This window comes from Micromys minutus (assembly GCF_963924665.1).
Source record: "Micromys minutus genome assembly, chromosome: 1".
In the NCBI taxonomy this organism is placed as follows: domain Eukaryota; kingdom Metazoa; phylum Chordata; class Mammalia; order Rodentia; family Muridae; genus Micromys; species Micromys minutus.
In genome coordinates, this window is record NC_137969.1 from 87,653,416 (window position 1) to 87,668,562 (window position 15,147).

The following is a 15,147-nucleotide window of genomic DNA, read 5'->3' on the forward strand; positions in this document are numbered from 1 at the left end:
AAACTCGGGCTCCACAGTTTTCTCAGATTCATTCAAAACAACTCAGTTGTTCTTTCTGACTATCTGCTTCTTGTATAGACCCCCAAAGTTATTATTTACCTATGTGTCCAAACAACTATGTTTATTTGAAGATTTAAGGAGATTAGTTTTTTTTTTATCCAGTAATCTTTATTTATATATAACAACAGTACAAATTGTGTCCTTGGCTTGCAAAATAGGAGTTTCATATTTACAATAGGTACATGATAATATATTAGATAACAAAACCCCGCTTTATTGGAACATTTTAAATACTTCATTTTCTTATTATTTCATAACACCTGTAAAAACAACAAAACCAGACAACCAGCATTGTACTTCCTTAAAAATAGATATAATACAGATTCCAGTGTGTCATGGGGAAAGGTCTGAGTAGGAGAGGATGAGGAGAGGCAGCTTGGCTCAAGGCCTTCATGTGTCTCTATAAAGAGCTTGTCCCTTTCTCTCCTATACATTCAGGAACTTTGGTCCTGTTTGGTGGGGACCACACTTCCATATGCTTGGATGTCAAAATGGAGACAAAGCATGTCAAAATGATGGCCTTGACTGAGTCTCAAAGAACTGTCTTCCTTCCTTCATTGGGTTCCTAGGGTATAGGCAGATCAGAGGCAGGGAGGAGGCAGCTCAGTCTGGGGAGATAGTATGGGAGAGGAGAGTGAGTTGTGAGCCTTTGCAAGGCAGGAGACTCTAGAGTTTGTCTATTGTGTTGAGGCCTGTCTGATAGGCACTGGCCTTGATTGTCTCTTGGAACATTCCCTAGACTAGCTGGAAAGTACCGAGAGAAACTTTACTCTTCATTATAACTGTCACTGGGCCTTATATACTAGATCTTTACTCTAGAGAATGTGTAGAAAAGATAGAGAGAAGGAAAAGACACATGGAGCATGAAGATGATGCCACTGTTCTCCAAGAACATTCCTAATCAAGGCATCAGGAGGACCTGACCACCTTCTTCCAGCCTCCCTTCCACCATAAGATCTGCGCCATGCCCAAAGTCCCTGAAGCCACTTTGCATTTCCTCACCTTCTTGGCGCTGCGTCTCAATTCTTAACCATATGTGTCGAAGACATGGGGCTCTTAGCCGTGACACAGTGTGGTTGGAAAGGGCCTTTTAGAGTAACTGCCAGCTTACTACTGCCAGGCATCAAGTGAGATTACAGATTTGGCAACTGCAGTATCTGAGAACTGGGTAGCCAGAGGCTTCCAGCAGTCTCTGCTTGCACTGGACCACGGCTAGCAGCCACCACTGCTTTTTATCTCACGGGCATCAGGCCCAGGGGCCTTGACTGCTAATTTCTATTTTCTTCCTGGTGGAACTGAGGGAAGGTTGGGAGCATAAGCTGCAAGGTTGTGCTGACTAAAGAGATAGTAGCAAGTGGGGGGGGGTGTCAGCCTTCTTCTTTAATGACACCCATTTTCTACGAACCTAGTGCTTTCTGCCAGAGAGGGTGGGAAGAACCATCCTGCTGTATTAGTGGCAGGTCTAGCAGCTTGAAGAATCTGCATTTGCTGAAAGAAGGACCTTTGCGGTCTTCTTCACCCTGCTCTGCAGAACCTCTAAGAACTTGACAGAGGGTTACTACTAAGGAATGTTCTCCAAATGAATGAATGAAGGACACAGTTCCCTCCTTCTGGAAGATCACAGTGTGCCTATGAGCTGAAGGACTGCACTCTATAAAGAAAGAAGGATCAGAAGTGGTTTTGAGACTCAAACCACAGAAAGAGGTAGAACATCAGACACAAAAGTGCCTGACCCACACAGAAGGCAGGAGGTGTTGTCAAATCCAGTTGAGGGATAAGCCTTAATACAGTCCTCTAGAACTCTGTCTTGCCAAACCCTCTGCAGTCCTATTCCTTTCCTAGAGAATTGGCTTTTGTGTAGATCAATGAAATAAAGTAAAGCTAGGTAGGTTAAGAGAAACCTCATGCCTCCCCAAAGATAGATAGATGGCTTTTTGTGGGGAAGGGTAACAGCTTTAACAATTTATTTTAAAACAGAAGGCCAAAATATCCTCAAATTGGGTAATAGCAAGAATGACCAATCAACTTCCTCTCTTCTCCATCCCCTAGGGAGTAGACTACCAGTGACTAGTAAACCAAAGCAAAGAGCTGGTGGGATGACAGGTAGAAGAAAGCCAAAACGAGAGCAAGACTGCAATAACTCACCCTCCTGGCATGGCATGGCCTGTCTCTAGTTGAACTTTCCTTAGTTCTTCTTTAACTGTGCCTCTGGGCCACTCTTCATTTTTAGTCCAAGTAGTCTAACTCATGGACTCCTTAGCAAAGTGGCTAGACCACCTTCCAGGGTTGGCCCTGCTCCCTTCATCTACATTCTTTGATTTGCTCTCTCTCCATTATTCTCTCCATCCTCTCCAAACATCTTCAGTGAAGCATGTCAGGGGCAGTGGGCGGGTACCATAAGTGGCTGCTGGGATATACCAGGTAGGCACAATGAGAAGGATGTGGGTAAGATGCTACTGAAAGAGATGTCAAGCATTTTCTTCTTTACTTCTTGATGAAATGGTGCTCTGGACATCAGCCTGAGCAGTAGGAACTGCTCAGAAAGTCTTTAACAGTGCTGGGATGGAAAAAAAAAAAGTGGTGGCGGGCCAGAGTTTATCCTGTCTTCTGTTCCTATTCTTGTTTTGACTACATCACTTTTTTCATTTTCATAAATTACAGGCTCTAAGATGATAAGCTTTGGGTGCTATGAGGAGCAAACACTTTGGCTTGGTGTGGAAGGCCAGGCATTAGTTTCTTTTTTTCAGGCTATTGATATGGCCCCAAAAAACTTTAACATGAGTAGATTATCAGAAGAAATGTGCCCTTGGCATGGCTGGTTGTGAATCATCATAAATTCAGCAAGTTTCCTGAGTATGTTGCTGAATGGTTTTCTCTCTCCACTTGTCAGTTGCATTCAGGAAAGAAACAAGCTGAACCGCTTAGACAGCATTAGCTGTGTGTGAAGACAGCCATCTGAAGACACATACATTGCATGGAAGCTACCTTCTTGGCTTTCTTCTTTGTCCTGTGCAGGCAGTCACATCTTGTCAGCAGAGTCTCAGAAATTGGAATCAACTGGAGAAATAAGCTGAGGCCTGAGTTAATTGTGAAGGAAATATCCCAGGGCCAGTCTCTGTTGGGATTTTTAGCCCCATTTCCCAGCCCTACAGCCTGGCATTCCTGACCCCTTAAAAAGCAGAAGGCTCATGCCTTCTTAGGGGACACATATGTTCACTGTTCCCTTAGCCCACCCTTTGTCTTCCTCTTGTTATCCTACCTTGAGACAGATGCTAGTTGCAAAGCTGTTGACATTTGGCTGCTAGAGGCCATGCCAAGGCAGAAGGACTAAATTCCCTGAGGGCTTACCAGTTGAATTCCTTGTCCTGCTACTACAGAGCTTGCCTCTGGGCCCAAGGATGGAACCTTGGCCTCTGCTTGGAAGCTATACTCAGGAAGGCTGGCCATCTATGGCATTAGGTATCATGAGACAGAGGGAAGGACAAGTGCCTTCTTAGAAGTAGTAAACTTTCACATCCACGGTTCCATGACAGACAGAGATGATGGGATACCACGGTCATTTCTACTGAGGCAAATGCAGTATGCCCAGATGGTCGGGGGCTTCTGGATATGAGCGAAGGTTGGCCTCCCCTCTCCAGGCACAAGAGAAAAGAAAATGTAATAATAAATACTGCTGCTTTTTAAACCTACACTCTTCAAGTATTGCTTACTGTAAACAGTGTTTGAGTTTGTTTTCTTTTTAATTGCCGTAAACTAGTGGATAGTTGAGTAGAATCCAAAGTCAAACACCCATATTCCCCATTCAGCTCAAACCTAGGAGGCCTGGTTTGTACAGTCCCCAGGTGCCTGGCTTGTGATCAGGGTCCTTAGGGAGGAGGCGGCTGTTCTGTGAAAGCCTCACCTCTTCTGTTGTTTCTGATACCAATTTTAGGAAAACCAAAAGGAAAAGTACCAAAAGACCAACTCCGATTTTGTTGAGGCTTGGGATCAGGTGAAACAAAGAAAAGGTGTTCCCACCGGTCCTTGTTGGGTACTTCCTCCTCTTAGGAGGTGAGGATGCACAAGGGCACAGCATGGAAGGCAGTTTCCTATTAGCAGGTAGATCTGATCAGCTTCCAAAATTCCCACAAAAGCCTGCAGTTCTCAGGTGCTTCTGGCTGTGGTGGGATTCAGGTCTTCCTGGCTTATTTGCCAAATGTTTAGTGAACTTCTGCTCCTTTCTGCCTCCCCTTTTTCCTCTCAGTTCAAGGGAGAGGAGAGCATTTCCATACTGGTTCTACTTAGCATCTCTCAGGCATTTTTTCTGACACTGAGAAAGAGATGTTACAGAAGGAAGGAGAAATATTACTGAGAAGGGAACAGAAATCAAATTAAACAAAAGTTGGACGGGATGGACAGGAAGGATTTATGTTTTGTTTTATTTCTGTTTTTTTTCCCTTTTTCTTAAAAAATTAAATAAAGTTCTCATTATTTCCCAATATACATCAAATGAGTTTTCATGCAAAGCAGCAGTCACAGAGGCAGAACCATTTGGCTCAAGCCTCTCAGCTTAAAGGGCCACCTTCTCCTTGCCCGTAGTGTCCTGAGCTCACACTGTGATGGGTGGTGTTCCCTGTCCTTCTGGAAGGAACCGGCTATGTTGAAACATGGCTGCCATTGACAGAGGAGCCTTTCCTTCTTTCCTCGGTGAGGTTTTTGAGGACAGCCAGCTCTGGGGTCTGATACCCTTCACTCATCCCATCTTTCCTTTTGAGATGCCAGTGTGATAGCTTGTATGAGTCTCTCTTCCAGGAGCAGGATGTCTTCCTTTCAGCTCTCTATGGACATGGCAGTGATGAGATGCTCCACCTTGTAGGCCAGCCGCTGCCGTCGTGCCTGCTCATCCTGTTCTAGTGCCCCGATGAGCTGAGGGGCAAAACAAAGGCAGGTAACTCAACGCTCAGCTTTAAAGGCACAGCTTTCTGAAGTCATCAACCCAGCATCTGTCCCTCTACCTTAGCATTCTGCCATTGGGACTGTAATGTCAAATAGCTGGTGTGATTCAGTGAATCAGAGTCCTTATATGGTTTTGTCATCAGGAAAAGTACCTTCTCACATACAAGAGACTGATCAAGTACAAGAGAACACGTGTGCAATGTATGGCTCTGCTTTTATAAGTAGGCGTATGCTCTAAAACAGTAACGAAAGCATAGCATCGTAAACATAGTTTATGCAATAGTTACACAGTTACTTACTACTAGGAGCACAGACTGTACCTAGTCTTGTAAGCTGCATAAGCAGCAGTTTGGTGGGCTCATTTACACACCATGGCCACAGAATCATGGCTACTATGAGGTTCAGATGGCTCTGGGGTCACACAGGACTTTTTTCAGCTGCATTTACTCATATGCGTGGCATGCCATAAAATCATGCTGTACAAACACATGCATGTACATAGAGCTCTCATGTGCTTAAACCACATGTTAGAGTTACTTAAGTGTGACCTACTATTTTTATGCAATTCTTTTCTTTAGGCCTAGTGCTAATGCCATGGCCTGTCGCCTTCCTGGTTAACTTCTGTTCATGACAAAGTCCAGAGTCTATCTGAATCTGACCAAATTTGCTCAAGTGTAAACTGATAATTTTATTCACTGCTTAAGAAAGAGTAAAATTAGTCATAAAAAATTTGAGTGAGAGAAGATAGTGCATAGGGAGGATTTCAATGAATCAGGAGAGGTTGGGTTGTTTTGTAAAGAAAAGATTATTTGGGGCTCAGTGACTTTGACCGTAGATTGTGATTTTTTTTTTTAAAGTGACTGCTACTGCTGTTTTAGGGGCCTAGATCAAGTTGCAGGTTGGTCTCTGCCTTTGAGACTCTGTCTTACCTCCTCACTGTACTTGCTGACATAGGAGTAGATCTCGTTGAGGGCGCTCAGCATATTGAACTCTGTGGCATGCAGGCGGGACTGCTCCGCGAGGTAGGCATTCATATCTTGGTCACTAATGGCTGGGAGCTTGGCAATATCTGCATAGTATCTGTCATGGACAGGACAGGTCTATGATGGGGGTTCAGCAAACATCCACCAATACCCACCCTGGTCCAGGACCCTTTGGAGAATAGAGCCAAAGGCACTCTTCTGCCTTCCACCTCTTCTCTGATGTGGCCTCTGCCTCAAGCTGAAGTGTGAGTATAGGGTGCAGTCAATGTTTCTGAAGGACACTTCAGTCAGCTAAGAGCTGCTGGGTCTTGAGTAGTCAAAAGCCCAGATTCAGAAAAGACACTGTGTTTACATCTCAGCTCTTCTATCTGGTTGCTTGTGAGCTCTGGAAAGTTATATAGCTTTTCTGTGCCTCCAAACATTCATTAGTAAGATAGAGATAATCATAGCAGCTATTTTACAACTGTACATTTGGACATTTCAGTGAAACAATACACACAAAATCCTTATCACAATGATGCTTACATGCTCAGTAAATGCTAATTGGGATGATAATTATCAGACTTCCCAGGACACAAAGCTCCTTTCCTTCCCACAGCAGAGGGTGTATGAGGTCTTGTCCTTCACAGTATGAAATCACTGATACCCACAGTGGGTGTCTTGAGGGAACTACTTACCGTTCTACCCAGTTCTTGTAACTGGGGATATCCTTGGCATAGAGCAACTTATTGGAAGGTGAGTCCTTGCCCAGTCGATGCTCTGATGTGGAGCAGGAGTCCATGAAGGTCTGGGCTACCACAGAGAGGCAGGCATCCGTGATGCTGCCCTTGTGGATGTCAAATACAAACTGAGGGTTCTTGATGACATTCACCCAGAAACGAAGTGGAAGGCTGTAGGAAAAGGCAGAGCACCTTGAAGAATGCACTTTGACATTGTCCTTTCCTTACATTTCCCCCTCACTTCTGGATGATAAAGCAGATACTCCATTCTAAAAGGGAAGGGAATGAACTCAGAAATTGGTCTAACAGGAGCTGGTTGCTGTTCCCAGATGCAGGAGAAAGAAGAGTGGGTTTTTGGTCTTCTCCTACCAAGACATTTGCTCTTCTCCCTGACAACTGAGGGGTGGGTGTGTCTGGGCTTTGCCTCTTCTCGAGAGCCTTTTCCAGAGGCCTCAGTACTCCAGGGGAAGGTTAACTACAGAAAACACCACAATTTCCTCGGGGCTTCAGAGGAACCCATCTCTCATAGTGGTCATGGCCATTATATAAAAAAGATGAAATGGTCAGGCAGTCCTAAGTACTGCCTCAGTGGGGACACTACCCTATAGAGCCAGTCTGCCACTGAGCCACTTCTAAGTACTGGGTCAAAGGGACAAGTTCCTCATGGGGAATTTCCATCAGGCATCCCCTCCAGGGCTTTTTGTGTCTTTTTTTGAAACCTAGGAGGAGCTGCCACCTCTTCTTGGCACAGTTCTTCTGTCCTGTCCTCCTCTGGCAGAGCTGGACATGTCTAAGCTTTTCCTTGGACCGTGGCTATGTGAGATGTAAGCCACACTATGTGTATCACACTGTCGCACTGGGGGAGGGTGTACCTTGCTGTTGCTTGAATCTAGCCAGAAGACACAGAGAAACAAATAACCTTTAACATTCTCCCGATTTTAACCAAACAGCTAGTCCCAGTAACGGGTTCAACATCCTGCAAAGCTGAAGGAGGGACACCACTGACCTGCTTTGGTGGAGCTTACTGAGTGTTCTTCAAATATTGCCACTGAACCTTATCACTCCACGGTGACCAAAATTGCAGATGAGGAGGGCCACACTATCAAAAGAGTGAAAGTCTATTCCAAGGCCCCATTGGCTCTCTCAAAGTATTTTGCTGGTTGCTAGGACTTTTGATTTCCAAATGACAGCCTGAACCCATCTGTGTCAGCTCTGTTTTCTGGGGATTGCTGACTCCAGACAGCTGTGTGGGCTTCCTGCCCAATCCAAATGTTTCCATCCTTTGTGCTCAGCCCTAGGGGAAGCCTTTTGACTCTGGCTCTTGGCTAAGTCTTGTCTGGTCTATAAGCTAGTCCTTAGCATGGTTTGTAATCCAGGCTTAAAAACTGGGAGGGAAAAGTTTCATGCTACGTGCTATCAGAAGCTGCTTCTCCCACCATTAATCTGGATGTGGAAATGACTTGAACAAAAACCATTCTTTCAGGGCATTCATTCTGATGCTTACTGAAAGCTATGCTGCTGAGGTTAAAACTTGGCTTTAAGCAAACAAGTCTGCAATGAAATCTCATACGTGTGTGTTTGTCAAATCTAGCAACTACCAGCCACATCCCCAATGATGGCCATCTTTACCAGGGGTCCCAGCTCAGAAGTGCATCTCTCAGAAGGCTCAATGGTGATAGGCTGCAAAGCTCCATTGTAGGTTTCACATACAGCTTTGTATTTGTTTCTTAGCTTCTTCCTCTTTATAACTAGAAGATACTACAGCAGAGGAAGCAGTTCTACCATAGGAAGGGTCACAGTGGTAAGGCAGAGCTCAAAACTGTATGCAAAGCTCTGGCCAGGCAAGGCTTGGGGATGATGCTGACTCTGCAGTGTGTGTGTGTGTGTATGTGTGTGTGTGTGTGTGTGTGTGTGTGTTGGGCTGTGTTCCAGGAGCCAGATAACCCATGCCCTATCTCTACGTCCTATATCTAGCTATCTCTACCTCCCATCTCTAGCCTCTGCTGGTCCCCTACCCCCAAAATGCTGGGCATCCCTGAGTGCCATTCCCATTAAGCTCCCTTGGGGTTACCAGTTGCTTTTCCAGGTGTGCCGCACATCTGTGTCGTGGATACTGTGTCTGTCTGCCTGCTCATCCAGGAAATCAAACATGTACTTGATGGCTAGAGGGAGAGCACTACCCCGGTGCACAGTGCTGAACAAGGTCTCAAACAAGTCATCCACAAATTTCTGCAGGGTGCCCTGTGGGAGAAAGTTGGGGGGGGGGGTCAGTGAAATGGTGGATGGGTGCCAGAGGGCAGAAAAAGGCATGCCAGATGGGGGTCTTGGACCCATCTTACCCTGGAAATTTGCCTGAAATGCAAGAGTGTGAAGGTTGAGGGGCAGGAGTGAGGTAGATACTGAATGGGAGATGTTGTGGAGTTGGGAGGGACTTACAAGTCTGGGAATTCTCAGAAAAAATCTCTCTTCTAATCTGGGGCACTGTGTTCTGAAGGTATAAGTTCAGGGCATTAGATGGGAAGATGGGAAGTGAATATTGTAGAATAAATGACAGGACTCAGACTGGCGGCAGAGTCTATAGAGGGTGCTCAGGGAGTCTGTATCCTAGTGGGGATTGGAGGGTAGGGTAGGGTCTGACAGGAAGCGTGAACAGCTTTATGGTATTAGTGTTAGCAACATATGCTTGAGGTCTAGCTTCAGGAGAACCCAGGCACAGCCATGATCCACGGGCTTCATGGGTTCTAGAGGCAGTGACAAGCTTAGGCCTGGGTCCCAGTTAACAGGCCTAAGACAGACTTTGAGGACTACTAGAACTCCTGACTTTCTCAGATGTTTTATGGTAGTCTCTTATTGATATTCTCGGTGTTTTGTTATTTAACAAAACAAAAATGAAGATATGAGTCTGATAGACTAGTTATGGACCATTCTGGGAGAAATTCTAAGAGCTTTAAGCTGCTGTGTTAGATTTCCTGCAGCCTTTATCTCCTTGCAGCCTGAGACACAGTGGGTTGGGAGGGATAGCCTTTCTTTAAATTTCTGGTACAACTGGGTCTTTATGTTTTTTTTTTTCTCTCTCCCATTAAACTAGAAAGCAGGTAAACAAGGCAGAGATAGTAGAGGCAATCAGAAGCACCGGTACATGGGTGTTTGTGCCAAAGTTTAGGGAACAGCTTGGCTTGCGTAGTACAAGAGTTACCTTGGTGGCTAGAAGTCGGGTCAAGTAGATCTCAGACACCATTTTGCTGCCCCGGTCACCCTCCTTCTGGTCACCATGGTCATGGTTCTTCACCAGATGCCAAACCTTGACACCACTTTCCAGGTCTGGGGTGATCATGGGGACCCGAGACCGGAGGCTGTCTGGGCTGCCCGTGTACCTGAAGGAAGAGTCTGAAAGAGGGTAGGGAAAGCCAGAGTGAGGCAGGCCAACCTGCTGCTCAAAGCATCCTTCAGGAATGCCACCTAATGCATCTATTCAGAATAAACCAGCTTCACCTTGAAAGGACTCTTGGGATTACATATTTGGTGAATAGTTTTATGAATCCTTGGTTGGAAAGAGGAACCTAAAATTTCCAGATAAAAAGACTTAGACATTTTAAGAGCTCAGACACAAGTGAGAATTTGGGAGTCCCCTCTTTTCTGATATTTCCAACAATGAACAATGATTAAGTAGAATGTCAGCTGGATGTGTGCACATGAGCACTCTAGAAAGTCTAGATAGTGCCAGGCAGTTGTGGCTCCTGCACTCAAGAGGCAGAGCAGGCAGGTTTCTGTGAGATGCCGGCCTGGTCCACAGAGCTAGTTCTAGGACAGCCACAGCTACACATAGAACCCATGTCTTAGAAAAAAATGTCTAAACAAGTAAGGGTTCAACTTGTGATGATCCTCTTTGGAGTTAGCTGGCACTTCTTTTTGGGGTCTGAAAATATATTTTGTGAACCCTTTTTGGACTTAAGTCCTGTTGGTTCTTTCAGGTGGATAGTCTAGTGCCTTTGAGTGTACCTGTAACCAAAAGAGACAAAGGGAGACTGAAACTTGCTGCTCAGAGAAGGCTGGGAATGGAAGTGAAAGAATGGTTGAATTTGTGTCCCAAACTAAGACACTTTTGACAAAAATGGTTATAATTACCAATACAACCAAGGCCACAGATATAAAGTGGGATAGGGGAACCTCTAATCAGGGTACACACCAGCTACACTAAGTCTTTTAGCTGCTGCCTCTTCTCAAAGACACATGGCCCTTAAGACTCCTCAGAAAGGGGGCAGGTAAGCCAGTACCTTTGTATGAAGGCATGACAGCAGCAGGACCTTCCTGCTAAGGGCAGAAACAGGTGGCCCCCAAGGATCACAGATGCCTAGAATTTGAGAATTTGAGCTTAATTGCATTCTGGCTGCTTACCATATCTGCTAATGGATGTCCGAGAGATGCTGGCAGAGGCAGGGATGTTGTAGGAGGAGGTCTGCTTAGGAACCAGAGCCACTACTGATCTGTCTGACACCTAAGGATGGCACAAAAGGGGGGGGGGAATTGAGGTGTCTTGAGAAGTTAAGTACTTCTAGGGAGGATGGGGTCAACAGAAGTTCAGAAATATTACAAACAACCATTATTGATTTTCATGTCTTTGGATCACCTGACATGTAGCCAGTCTCAACTAAGCATACAAGTTCACACACACACACACACACACACACACACACACACACACACACACATACACACAGAGAGAGAGAAGGGGGGAGGGAGAAGGAGAGAGAGAGGAGTTCAGAAAATTAGTATGAATGAAAGAATATAAATGATATCATTAATAAATCTGACATTGATTATACACTTAAACTAATTCTTTTAAGATGAGCTAAATAAAGTATATTGTTAACACTATTTCAACAGCCTGTTTCTGTATTTTTAATGGGACCAGTGAAAAATTTAGAATGACACACTTTATTTCTATTGGATAGAAGGGTTAAACTCAGCCTCCCATCAATCTTTTGTTATGGATGACTATTTCTATTTTACAGATGAAAGAATAGAAGCAGGGGTGGGCTAAGTTACCGCCTCAGGGTCTCATCATTAATGTACTAAGGAGTTGATATTTTTCTTCAGACCTGTCATCTCCAGAGCTCACATCCTCCTCATTCTATTTCCTAATTTGGGATTTTATCATAAGTCACACTGGTATGAGGCCCATCTTTTCCTTTGGCTCCAATTTTCTCCTGGATTTTGTTGTATTATGTGTTGGCCACCTTGAATAGTTTCACCAAAAGGGCATCTGCCCTTGAGGAGTTGGGAGAAAGATGGCACAGTGCCTTGTCCTCTGAGAAGATGCCAGGCCTAGCACCCGGCAGTTAGGGAAGGACCGATGAATAAGGAGCCATACAGAAGACATTTGGGGCCATCTTGATTTAAGATTGCCCTCCATCTAATAAAAACGGAGAATCCCCAGAATTGTGGTGATCCAATTAAACCCCTAACGCAGAGGGAATAAAACAGCTATAATAATGTTATGGGCCATAAAACATTCCTATTAAACCATTTTTTATTTTAACAATTTTTATGAACTTTGTAAGTTTGATTTATAGCTGCACCAGCCATAAAACCATCTTTCTGGGTCTTAAATTGTCAGTTCTTCTCTCCCACCAAAAAAGAATTAAATGTTGAGAAGTCAAACTATAAATGAACATTAGTGCTAACGAGATTCCCTGATAGCCAGCTTTAGTGATGGTGTTTAATTTTACCCTCCCTATAAATCTACAGGAGCCCTGGCAGTTTTTTACCCATCTCTTTGTTAATTAAGAAGATTTTCTTCTTCAGGGGCTCCAAAAGCCTTTGACTCCAGGGAAGACAGCAAGAGGGCAGTGTATGTAAAGCCCTTGGTTTCTGAGCCCCATGCAGCTATCATTGCTTCAAGGAGGTGCCACTGTTCTGTCACCTCCTTGCTGGAGAGTCTCTGGATTTGCCAGCTATGTGTACCATCAGCACTTAGTCTGACTGAGGAGGGGTGAGGGGCATTAGCCCTGTTGTCACCTACAACCTAGAAATGCTACTCTGAAAATCTGGTGAGGGTGAGAATTTCTCCTCCCAGCAAAGACGATGACGTTATGTGTGGTTTGTTGTGGTCCTTAGGGAAATTCACAAGGTGACTAATGTGACTAGTTCTGAGTTCAGTTATAAAGCTACCTTTCTTTGTGTCTATCTCTTAACTCTGTCTCTCTCTTTGTCTCTGTCTCCCCACCCCTGCTTTTTTTTTTTTTTTTTTTTTTTTTCCTCCTCTTTTCCAGCTAACAGGTGAGCCATGCTCAAAATAATGGCCTGGATCTGACCTTAGTCCTATCACCACTTTCCAGCCTCTCTGGGCCTTGGTTGTCTCATTTGTCATTGGGATAATAATCATGTCTGGTAATTACTGTTGTGATGGTTATTAAAGAAATTAAGACACATAAAGGCTGAGTAAAGTCCCTGGTATCCTGTGAGCACTCAGCATGTGCTGGTACTCATGTTGCCATTTTGAATATTAATACCATCTTTACATCTCTCAGAGGAAGGAAGACTCCCTGCTGTTTCTGTCACTCAGAACTAGAGAGTGGGAAGTGCCTTGTACTCAGTAATGCTCAGTAAATATTTGACGAATGAGTGAATACATAAATGATAAATGACATGAGAGAATTGGAAGTGTTTTGTGAGAGGACCACAATAAGACAGGGGTATTCTATTCTAATTGGAATATACAGGTTGGGTAACAGAAACAAGCCTTAAGGTATCAAAGATGGATAGAAGTAAAGTTCCTGCCCTTCGGGAACAATATTTGGTCTCCTTTGGGCTTTCTCATTCACCTCTAATTGGTTCATTACATTGTTCTGGTTGTACTCCAGAAGGTGGTTGTGTGTGTGCTTACGTGGAATTAACACATAATGAATTGTCTGCTTGTACGTAGTGCAAATCTTGAGTTTGTACACTTGTTTCTAATCCTTTCAGCTACCGTCCTGCCTTCCCCTGTACATAGGTCAATCGTTTAAGGTTGGGAGAAAAGATAGAAGGCCAGCAGAGTGGGTGTCGAGATAGAATACATGTCATCTCTATGTCTTCTCACTTGGAACAGATCCGAGTGCAGCATGGGGTTACACAGGAAGAAGGGATTTTGGGGTATGCCCGGTGCTCCTAGTTTCTTTTGTGTTTTGAAGCACTTGGCCACTTTAGGGTCTCCCAGTGGCTGACTATTGGTAACTCAGCCTGGTCTGTCAGCCTCTCTACATGCCTCTTTTTGTAAACCAGACACACAGGAAGATATCATTAATCACAATCCCATGAGTCTTATAGCCTGAGGCACTTCCTCTGGTTGGCTTAACTTTCCTCAGTGTCTCTCATTTCCAGTTCCTATTTTGGTGCTTCTCCTGAATCCCAATCTGTCTACCTGTGCTTAACCTTACAGAGACCCCTAAACTGTGAGTGGGACCCATGGGATGAAAGCAGGGAAGGGTGAATACTTACTTAAATTCTTTGCCTGAGATTTTTATGATTGTTCATTCCATGTGTCTGCCAGTATTACAAACATATTTCTTGTCACTTTCTATGCTGAATTCAGTCTACATACCTACTGAGGCACTCCACGCAGGTAAAAAGTAAGAACACTTAATGTTTCTAGTTACTGTGAATGTTAAGGCTGAAGACCAGTCTGTGCCTATTCTGCCACAAGCCAGAGAGCCAATGGCAATACTAAGAAGCCAGATAAATGAGCAGAAGGCACCTGTCTGGAACTGTGCAGGTACAGGATTTCACAATATGTTGTTCTTTGTACAGCTGTAGAGGGGCACAGGAGAGGATGACCAAGGCAGTCTTAGAGCCCATGTTTTATAAGTTTCCCCCAATTAATCTAGTGGGCAGTCGAGCTAAGTATCACTTAGATGACTCTTCCTAGGTTCAGGAAAGAAGAAAGTGGAGAGGGGAAAGTACATTGTGGGCTTCTGAAGCCTTCTAACAGAGAAAAGAGGATATTCTAGAGGATGAAGGCCACAGGGAGGGCCTTCCCTTACCTGGTAATGCATCAGTGTGTTTAGCCGCTTCCAGTCACCCTCTATCTTGGTGGTAATGTCTTCATCCTGCAACACCACTCTGGCAATCCGGCCCTGGCGCCACTCTAGGTAGAAAGGATGGATGGGAGGGGTAGCCGTGAGAGGGTGAGGACAGACAGGGTCACCCCAGGGTCACCCACTCTTTATGCCCTCTAGAGATTTAGGAGCCTTGTCTCCATTGGCTGATGTCAGGGGCAGAGCCTTTCAACATCCAAAGGGCAGAAGTTGGAGGAGGGGCAAGGCAAATGTGGAAGAGCCTCACATTGGAGGGAACAAAACCCAGGAAGGAAGTGATCTCCATTGCCTTCGCCTGGCTAGGATCTAGTCATGCTCCTGCGGGGCTGTGTACCGGGCAGAACTTCACATCCCTTTTCCCTAGCTATCTCATGA

The 15,147-nt window shown here is 44.8% G+C and overlaps 1 protein-coding gene across 1 annotated transcript in view; it reads right to left on the minus strand.

Annotated features, from left to right (window-relative positions):
• Positions 1–202: 202 nt before the first annotated feature.
• Positions 203–15,147, minus strand: part of PLXNA2 (plexin A2) — a gene marked incomplete at its 5' end in the record, with an annotated part of 171,766 nt that continues 156,821 nt past the window's right edge. Inside the window, 7 exons of the mRNA XM_080926315.1 lie at positions 203–4,965; positions 5,925–6,075; positions 6,656–6,868; positions 8,769–8,938; positions 9,894–10,084; positions 11,093–11,192; positions 14,719–14,822. Of these exons, the coding sequence (XP_080782441.1) occupies positions 4,870–4,965; positions 5,925–6,075; positions 6,656–6,868; positions 8,769–8,938; positions 9,894–10,084; positions 11,093–11,192; positions 14,719–14,822 (1,025 nt within the window). The 3' untranslated portion in view covers positions 203–4,869. The remainder of the gene's footprint in view (positions 4,966–5,924; positions 6,076–6,655; positions 6,869–8,768; positions 8,939–9,893; positions 10,085–11,092; positions 11,193–14,718; positions 14,823–15,147) is intronic.